Genomic DNA, 10,214 nt, shown 5'->3' on the forward strand with positions numbered 1-10,214 from the left:
TTCTGTACTTTAGTTTGTGTTTATGAAATAGTTTTCATAATAACATCTATTTTTGGTCGTTTTCTGTCAATGATTGACGACGGAAAGGCCTGATCGAACAGAAAATCAATACAATTAAAATATACATATTTATTTATATACTTTCTCTCCAGTGGAACAAAAGGATATTTCCACAGGTGCTAAAGTCACACGTTCCCCCCTCTATGCTCTCGCACACAGATCCACACAAACACCCCCTCTCGTTCTCTGGACCTTTGTGAATTGTTCCCTATTCACTGCATTGTCTCTCTAACAAAACCAGTACAAGGGGTTTTTCTAAAGACTGCTCCAATGGTCGTTGCTGAGTCAGGGCTTCTTTACTCCTATAAAAGCTAACGCAGCAGCCGGAAGGTACAGAATCAACAACATCAACAGCAAACATGAGCAACTCTGGCATGAACATGAGGGGAAAGATCGTCTTCTATGAGGAGAAGAACTTCCAGGGTCGTTCCTATGAGTGCATGAGCGATTGCTCCGATATGACCTCTAACCTGAGCAGGTGCCACTCCTGCAAAGTGGAGAGCGGCTGCTTCATGGTGTACGACCGCTCCAACTACATGGGCAACCAGTCCTTCATGAGGAGGGGAGAGTACTCCGACTACCAGAGCATGATGGGCATGAGGGACTGCATCAAGTCCTGCCGCATGATCCCCATGGTAGGTGTTGATTAGATGAATCTGTGGAGAGATGCAGGGGTTCTGAAGAAGGAAACCTGGAGATTAGCATAAAAACTGGACACACAGCAATCGGAAAAGAACCTCTGTGTCAAACAAGGCCAACGTTAGCCTCCTTTAGCTTAGCGGTGGTGACGTGAAGTCATGTGACCGTGCTGTAGTTCCTTTATAGCCCAACATTAGCCACCTTTAGCTTAGCGGTGATGACGTGAAGTCATGTGACCGAGCTGTAGTTCCTTTATAGCCCAACATTAGCCTCCTTTAGCTTAGCGGTGGTGACGTGAAGTCATGTGACCGTGCTGTAGTTCCTTTATAGCCCAACATTAGCCTCCTTTAGCTTAGCGGTGGTGACGTGAAGTCATGTGACCGTGTTGTAGTTCCTTTATAGCCCAACAGCCACCTTCAGCTATGTAACGCCTGTCTCCCAACTAAGCTGATGTTCGCCTCTTGGTACCACAGCACCGCGGACAGTACAAAATGAAGATCTATCGTTATTTCTGTACTTTAGATTGTGTTTCTCTTTCCTCCCCACTAACCCGATGTTTCTGTCTTGGTACCACAGCACCGTGGTCAGTACAGAATGAAGATCTACGAGAGGGAGAACTACGGAGGCCAGAGCTACGAGCTGATGGACGACTGTGATAACATCATGGAGCGTTACAGGATGAACGACTGCATGTCCTGCCAGGTGATGGACGGACACTGGCTGATGTACGAGCAGCCCAGCTTCAGAGGTCAGATGATGTACGTCAGGCCTGGAGAGTATCGCAGCTTCAAGGACATGGGCATGAGCGGACAGAAGTTCATGAGCATGAAGCGCATCGTGGACTCCTGCTAACTAACTCAATGTACTTCATTCATAGCACTTAATAAAGTCACTTCTGCACTGTAGCTCCAGAAACATGTGTGCTTTGTCCTCAAGAACACCCTGCGTGTAGATGGTACGTTGAGTTAGTGTAGTCAGATAAGAGCGACCCTTTTTACTAAAAACGACAAGTGTGTGAACTCGATGTGAACATAGCAGAGGTTTGTCAGTGTGTAAAGGTCAGCTGATGGTTTGTTCAGACATGTGATTGATTTGAGCTGCAGGTAGAGAAGAGGATGATGGAGCTGTTGCCATGACAGCTCAGTTTTAATCTGCAATAACAGCGTGTCTGCCAGGTAAAAGCCTCTCTGCAGCGTCTCAGTTTATTACAAACAGCAGATAATTACCACAGCAACATATCGAGCTCTTCTATCGGAGTGATGGCCCCCTAAGAGCCGGCACACTGTGTTCCTGTCCAATCAGAAAGCAATTAGACGGCAGATAGCATCCCTGCAACGAGGAGGACCACAAGCTACTGGGTTTGTTTTCTTCCAACAGAGACAAGCCGATAAGAAGAGCTCTGATACTGGGATCTGAGCCATCAGCATGTTTCCTGCCAGACACACACACACACACACACACACACACACACACACACACACACACACACACACACACACACACACACACACACACACACACACACACACACACACACACACACACACACACACACACACACACACACACACACACACACACACACACACACACACACACACACACATCTGCATTTATCAAGAGGAGTGGGAAATCTCACAATCAGCATTGATTCCTGGAAGAGCTCCCTGCAGTAGTGACGGTGTTTTCCAGAGAGAGAAACACGACATCCAGGGAAAAGCACATTTTCTAAGTGTTTAAAGAAATCCAATCAAAAGGGTTTCTGACACTTATTATTATTTATTATTGAACACAACATAGGCATGTTTGTCTTTCCACTGATCAACTGTCTCAAGCTCTGATTAAAAGTTTAAAAGAGAGACTGAATAATATATAAAAGAGGAAATAAAGCTGGATCGTCGTGTGTTTAAAATACCTGCTGGTCCACTTCCTTGTTACAGAACTTAGAGCAGAGAATAGACATGTTACCATGCTCTATCTCCACCTAGGCACCCAATTAGTTTCAGGAAATCTAGGTCTAAAATGAAATGTACTCCTATTTTAAAACAATATTAATTGTGCCTACAGGGCATCATTTCCACCGGACATTATGAGCGGAGAGATTGAAATAATATGTTGAACTTCATCAGACTTTTTCAATAGAAACCCAATTCAGGCGGCTCTTTCGGTAACGCTAAAGGAATACATCGTGCTAATTTGAGCTTTTCCTGCATTTAACATCCCTCACACTTTAGAAGCAAGTTTATTACCAGGAAGGCTGACACGTACGTGGAATTTTGATTCCAGGAATTATTTCCACCAGGAAATTATGAGCGGACAGATTTGAACATGTTGGACGATTAAAGTCCCCGACACACCAAGCCGATTTCGGCCGTGGATAGATGTCGGGCCGTCGATGAGCGTCCTGACGCCCTACTCAGATTGGTGTGTCTTGGTGTGTCCCGCACCGTCGTGTCTTTTCGGTTAGGGTTAGGGTTAGGGTTAGGCACCTTCTGCCGCAGATTCGACATGTTGAATCGGGAGGCTGTCGGCTAAATGAATCACTCTGATTGGCTGTTCAGCTAGCGAATCAGTGCATGAGAAGCGAAACGGAAGTGAGGGACCCAAACAAACTACTAAGAAGGCACATCTGAGATTCCATTGAACTCCAGCTCTCGACGCAGGTTGGGGAACGCCCCGTGAGCTCCTGCTGGAGAGGGAACATGGAACACGCTATCTGTTGTTTGCAGTCTGTCTTCAGGTTGTTGCCTCTTTTGAATGATGAATACACACTACCGCCGCCTGCTGGTCAGGAGAGGTATTGCCACTCACGCATGCGCAGCTCGTACGTGCAACTTGGCCGTCGGCTGAAGTCTTTGCGATGTGTTCCAGTGCGACACATGGCCAAGACGCAGGAGACGCAGGAGACGCAGGAGACGTGAGGCGACGTTCCGTCCGGACGTGTTCTTTGGTGTCAGTTTGCCGTGCAAAGACCTTTAGGCGTCTCTTTTGGAAATGTTAAAGGGATACACCGAGTTGATTCTACGGGGGGTTTTCCTGCACCCACCCTCCCTGAATACAGGTGGAAATATGGATGAAATAACGGGCTTTGTTGCTTTGGGCATTTTTCATCATTTTTAGAGGACATGACTTACATTGATTTCCTCGTCTCCTTCCTGCAGCAGATGGCTCCTGATGTTCCCATTAATACTCAGTCACCTGCAGGGGAACAGGTGGAGAGAGGAAGACTCCAGATGTTGGAGGAAGAGTTTGGAGACGAGGTTAATGACTCCTCAGGGAAGAGGAGGAACGGTGAAACAGCAAATAAGACATCTGAGTAATGAGAGCGCTAATGTAGGAGAGGAGGGAGTCATCAACGCAGACTGCCTCCTGGAAAGAGGGGCAGGGAGGAGAATCTAACAAGAGTCTAAAGGAGACCACTCAACCTCTTCCCACGGTACAAAGGAAGCTTTATAGATTTAGCATGCAGCAGATATCTTTAAAGTTTATTAAAAAAGGGAGGTGTGTTTGAGCCAGAGACTTGAATCCGTTAAATATCATCAGAACTCAACAATTGCCCCACGATAAGATGCTAATAACGTTAGTATCGCATTTTAGCAAACAAAAGGAGACGACTAAACCTCATTCTAGGTTAGCAAGGAAGGTGTTAGCGGTGTGCAGATGTAGCATGCCGCTAACAGAATATATCTTTAGAGTTTATTAAAAGGGGTGTGTGTTTTTTAAGCCAGTAATTTAAGAGGAGCAATATATGGTCGGGTTTAAACCCAGTGGAAGACCTCACTGACAGCTGGATCCATTGCAAATCATCAAGAACTCAACAATTGCCAAACCATAACATGCTAATAACGTTAGCTAGCATAGCGCGTTAGCAAACTAAATGAGCCGACTAAACCTCACCCTATGTTAGCAAGGAAGCTATGAGCGGTGTGCAGATGTAGCATGCAGCTAACAGCAGATATCTTTAGAGTTTATTTAAAAAGGGGGCGTTGTTTTTACAGCTAGAAACTTAAGAGGAGCAATATATATCCGGATGAAACCAAGTGGAAGACCTCACAACCCAGTCTCACGGCATTTCGTGTTATAGTCACGACATTGAATCTATTGATTCGTGTCACACAGAACGATTTTAAAAGCAATGTATTTCTATTGGTAGTGTGTTTCGTGCCTGCACCACGTCAGAAGCTGTGGGGTGTGCCGAGAGAAGGGAGTCGGAGGCGGTGCATCGAAGGTGCAAAGGTGGCTTTATTGAGCAGCAGAAAAGCACATGTTATCCGGTTGCATTCTGGGAAGAGAAGGGAAGAAGAGAAAGGAGGGCACACAGTAGGTACACAGGAAGTACAGTCAACATGTGTGTCCGTGCGGAACAATACCCTCAACCTGTAGTTCCATGAGTGAATTATGATAAACAGTGGTCACTACAGTGGTTCATAGAAACATGTTCTTACCCTAACCCAGTGGCGGTTCTACGGGGTGGCAGCTGCCACCTCTGAAAAATGCCTTGCCACCCCAGCTGCCACCCCAGTTGGCAGCTTTGTTTTGAAAGAAAAGTTGTGGCTCATCGGACATTTATGAGGGAAAATCTCTAATGTCCGAGTGCAAGTGAATGCAGCACAAGACGCGAGCCTTCTAACCCCTCCCCCCCTGGCGCGAGCTTGGAAATATGATTGGCGGCGATTTCATTTGAACGGGAGGACAGCGCAAAACGAGAAGCATTTCGAATACAAGTAGACGGAAGGAATGAGGTATTTGCGGTCAGGGTATGGCTGGGGTAGGCTACAGCCATACCAATAAATGGCTTAGCCCCACCATGAACAATGATGTTAAAGTAAGCAAAATAAGCTCTGCCAACTCGCGCTTAGTAAATCACGCAGACAGCAGTTAGTCAGATTGATTTCAGTAGCCACTTGTCTGAAAATACCGAAGACTAGAAACGGTTTTGAAAACTTTTGTCACGTAGTGATCGTCTTCTCAATAGAACATCTTTTATAATGTCTTCTGGCCAATCAGAATCAAGATAACGGCGTGGTGTTGTTGCAGGAAGTCCCGACGGAGAATACTTTTGCTGTAGTACATCTCTACATCGATACAACATTACGTGTTGATAGAAATCAACACGTAATGAAATAAGACCCCACGGTTTGATGATTGATAGGTGTGTGGGCTGTCTTTCATTTTGACTCACAGAACAATGGGGGCTGTCCACCCTTATCCACAAAGTAAAGTAATTCAGCCCCTTCCCTCTTCTCTCAGTGAGGAGCAGCAGGTTCAGCTTTCAGAACAAAGTAACAAAAACTAAAATGGCATTCATTCTTTTAAATATGTCGTGTAGTAATATATTTATTTATTTTTCTTCTGAAGAGAGCACCAGAATGTGTATTTTATGTTAGTATTTCAAAAAGTCTCCTGGAGGAGAATCCCCCCAGACCCCCTGCAGGGGTTGGGTTTTCAACTCTTTCACCTGTGTGGAGATTGCAGGATTGGCTCCAGGTCGCCGTTTTTATTTACTAAAAGACAAATGTGCCTTTTTATTTCACACAGTTCAATTTGGATTGAGACAGGGAAATAATCTAAACCTCATGCGTGGCGTTTCACTGTCGGGGGGGGGCGTGTATGTAATTACATTACAAATACTGACTTGAGCCCCCCCACTGTATGGGTTAGCCCTGCCACAGACTACCCAACACAAATACTCTGGAGCCACAGTTTGCGGTCTACTATGACAGAGAAGAGCCTGACAGTTTGGCTGTACTCAGCATTGAATCAAAACGCACCATAGCTTTAAATCTTAATACGTTTGTGGCGTTTTGCTGAACAAGATGGTAATCGCCACATTCAGCTGTTATGGCCAACTTGATGCTCTGCTCACGGATGAGTCGATGAGACTCTGAAACTGTTAAGATGATGACCTTACTGTACCTGTGTAAATACATTTTCCTTCTTTGTGGAGGTCTGCCCCCAAAAAACTGTTTCAAGTCCTGAGAAAGTCAAATAAGACGGTGTTTTTACAGCTAGAAACCGAATGTTTGACAATGATTGAATCAAGTAGAAGACCTCACCGACAGCTGAATCTGTTAAATATCATTAGAAACTCCATGATTTCCCAACGATAAGAAAAGGAAGCATTTAGCGGTGTGCAGATGTAGCATGCAGCTCACAGCAGATATCTTTAGAGTTGAATGAAGGGTGGGTTGTTTTTACAGCTAGAAACTGAATGTGTGATGTTGGATAAGGATTGAATCCAGTAGTAGATCTCACTGACAGCTCGATCCAAACAAAATCATCTTAAACTCCACAATTTCCACACAATAAGATGCTAACGTTAGGTAGCATAGCATTTGAGCAACTAAAGACGGTGTGAAGCTATGATGAGAGCGATGTCTCTACATTGAAACCAGCTGTAAGGCTGGTTTAAAACTCTGAAAGTTGTGATTCTGATTGCAGTGAAACAGATAAAGTTCAGGTTGTTTGGGGACGCGTCCTCGATGATCTCTGAGTGTTTTTATCTTCCTGACTTAGATTCAGACTCTTCAGAAACAGATTTCTGTAACTCTGAGAAACCAAGGCCGCTCAGAGATTACTGATCAGGTTTCCACAATCTTTATTTATTTATATAGCACATTCCTCAGGGCTTATCAGCGGCCTTCATGCCTCCAGTCTGAGGAATAACATCTGTGAGACACGATTTATTAATTAATGAGATGTGACAATGTGTTGAGGAGAGAGGAGGCACCATGTGACCTCTATCTGCTCTGAGCTTTGAGGGGGTTGTTATTACATTCTGCTCACAAATGATCAAACCTTTTCACATTTAACTGCAATCCGCTCAATGTTGGTTGGCTGTAAGATAAGGTTTTATCATATTTTGTAGAAAAGTGCTGTATTTTGTTTCTGAAAAATGTAATTTATGACAAAATGTGGGAACAGAGGCTTTTTAACCACACAATTCAGCAAATCATTTAAAAATAAGCCGTTGTTCCATTTGATTGAGTCATCAGGCTGAATAACACGGTGTCACTGCTTCTCCAGGTTTCAATAGGTATTTCTATATTTGCACATTAAAGGTCATTTTGGTTTATTTGAACTTTAGTAAATGTTGGTTAGTTGTAACATAAAGTTTGCATTTGTAAAGTTCAGTGTTTACAAGCTAGTATTACAAAATAAGCCTTGGTTATCTCTCAATAAATGAAAATGATGGCTAACATTTAACCTAGTTATTAGGCTATCACATACTGTAAACGTACCACGTCTGTTTAACAGCATTAAAAGTGCGACTGAGCAGCCATTCAACAAAAAATCACTTTCACCAACTTATCCTGTGTTTTCAGTCTGATAGGTAGGTGTTGAAGTACAGAGTAAAAACATCCGAGCTGATCTGCAGGCGGACTCTGAACGTCAGAGAGAAGCAGTGATTCTGTGGAGAGGATTATCTCTGCAAACATGCACTCTGCTCTGTTTGCTTTACTGAAGTCCTCTCTTTGCCCAAACTCTGCTGCTCACTATTCAGAGCATCCTCAGAAACACACAGAAACAGAGATGTACATTATTTAACTCAGACTGCAATATCTCAATAAACACAGCAGATTCCTCCTCTAGCTCCTCCTGAAGCTTCAGACTCTCAGGAACTTTTATACAACAATACAACTTCTCAGTCAAACACATTATACTCACTTTAAACACACTTTAAACACATACATATGTTTCCGGTTATTTTATTTTGAAATTCAGTTCCTGACGGACGCCAAAAAAGCCCGAGATTATGGAATCAAACCAATAAATAAAAACAAGGATAATTGTGTGTTATTGGTGAGTAAATCACAGTGTGTTATTTTGAAAAGAATAACAAATTAGAGAGAAAAAAAGATTACAAAAAATACAGATTTCAGTATCCTGAGGCTCCGAGCCCCATTTATTTTCCTCACAGACGGCAACAAAAGTCAGAGTTATAAGATTTAAAATAAAAGCAATAATTGTTGCTTGATATTGAGTAAGAACTTTTGTTGCAGCCTGTGAGCCTGTGAGATTCTCTCACTAGTTTGCCACTCAGCCTGGTTGTTGGCCCGGAAAGAACCTCAATTTTGGAGAGCCAGAAAACTGAGAAAAAGTACCCGATAGCCGGAACTACGCTAAGTGGAAATGCAACTAAAAATGGGCCGGGCACGCTTAAACCGCGCTGAGCTCTGAAGCTGATCTGGAGTCAGTCTGAATATAAAGTATGGAGCTCTGAAGCTGATCTAGAGTCAGTCTGAATATAAAGTATGGAGCTCTGAAGCTGATCTGGAGTCAGTCTGAATATAAAGTATGGAGCTCTGAAGCTGATCTAGAGTCAGTCTGAATATAAAGTATGGAGCTCTGAAGCTGATCTGGAGTCAGTCTGAATATAAAGTATGGAGCTCTGAAGCTGATCTGGAGTCAGTCTGAATATAAAGTATGGAGCTCTGAAGCTGATCTGGAGTCAGTCTGAATATAAAGTATGGAGCTCTGAAGCTGATCTGGAGTCAGTCTGAATATAAAGTATGGAGCTCTGAAGCTGATCTAGAGTCAGTCTGAATATAAAGTATGGAGCTCTGAAGCTGATCTAGAGTCAGTCTGAATATAAAGTATGGAGCTCTGGAGCTGATCTAGAGTCAGTCTGAATATAAAGTATGGAGCTCTGAAGCTGATCTGGAGTCAGTCTGAATATAAAGTATGGAGCTCTGAAGCTGATCTAGAGTCAGTCTGAATATAAAGTATGGAGCTCTGAAGCTGATCTGGAGTCAGTCTGAATATAAAGTATGGAGCTCTGAAGCTGATCTGGAGTCAGTCTGAATATAAAGTATGGAGCTCTGAAGCTGATCTAGAGTCAGTCTGAATATAAAGTATGGAGCTCTGAAGCTGATCTAGAGTCAGTCTGAATATAAAGTATGGAGCTCTGAAGCTGATCTGGAGTCAGTCTGAATATAAAGTATGGAGCTCTGAAGCTGATCTAGAGTCAGTCTGAATATAAAGTATGGAGCTCTGAAGCTGATCTGGAGTCAGTCTGAATATAAAGTATGGAGCTCTGAAGCTGATCTGGAGTCAGTCTGAATATAAAGTATGGAGCTCTGAAGCTGATCTGGAGTCAGTCTGAATATAAAGTATGGAGCTCTGAAGCTGATCTGGAGTCAGTCTGAATATAAAGTATGGAGCTCTGAAGCTGATCTAGAGTCAGTCTGAATATAAAGTATGGAGCTCTGAAGCTGATCTAGAGTCAGTCTGAATATAAAGTATGGAGCTCTGAAGCTGATCTGGAGTCAGTATGAATATAAAGTATGGAGCTCTGAAGCTGATCTGGAGTCAGTATGAATATAAAGTATGGAGGGTACATGGCTGAATTCAGATCTGAAGGCTGGTCTGGAGTCAGTTTGAAAACGTCTCGTAGCAGTGTGTGAAAGAAACAGAGAGAAACGTTGGTATGGTATTGATTTTTTATATTTCATGAAATATTCACCCTGTTTTCTTCAAATTCTTATTAAAATTCATGGCACTTTTACAGAGTC

General features: G+C 43.3%; 2 protein-coding genes across 2 annotated transcripts in view; one reads left to right on the forward strand and one right to left on the reverse strand.

Annotated features, from left to right (window-relative positions):
• Window positions 1-246: 246 nt before the first annotated feature.
• On the forward strand, window positions 247-1,551 carry LOC307027119 (gamma-crystallin M3-like; the record flags this gene model as incomplete). Its single annotated transcript, XM_079695312.1, has 2 exons — window positions 247-695; window positions 1,276-1,551. The coding sequence occupies exons 1-2, from the start codon at window positions 420-422 to the stop codon at window positions 1,549-1,551; spliced, it is 552 nt and encodes a 183-aa protein (XP_079551438.1). The 5' UTR covers window positions 247-419.
• An 8,577-nt stretch (window positions 1,552-10,128) lies between these two features.
• LOC307027118 (reversion-inducing cysteine-rich protein with Kazal motifs-like) overlaps window positions 10,129-10,214 on the reverse strand; it is a gene marked incomplete at its 5' end in the record, with an annotated part of 9,888 nt that continues 9,802 nt past the window's right edge. The window contains one exon of the mRNA XM_079695311.1: window positions 10,129-10,214. This exon is cut by the window's right edge and continues 2,753 nt beyond it.

The sequence above is a fragment of the Notothenia rossii genome (assembly GCF_949606895.1).
Source record: "Notothenia rossii genome assembly, contig: scaffold_422, whole genome shotgun sequence".
NCBI classification, from domain to species: domain Eukaryota; kingdom Metazoa; phylum Chordata; class Actinopteri; order Perciformes; family Nototheniidae; genus Notothenia; species Notothenia rossii.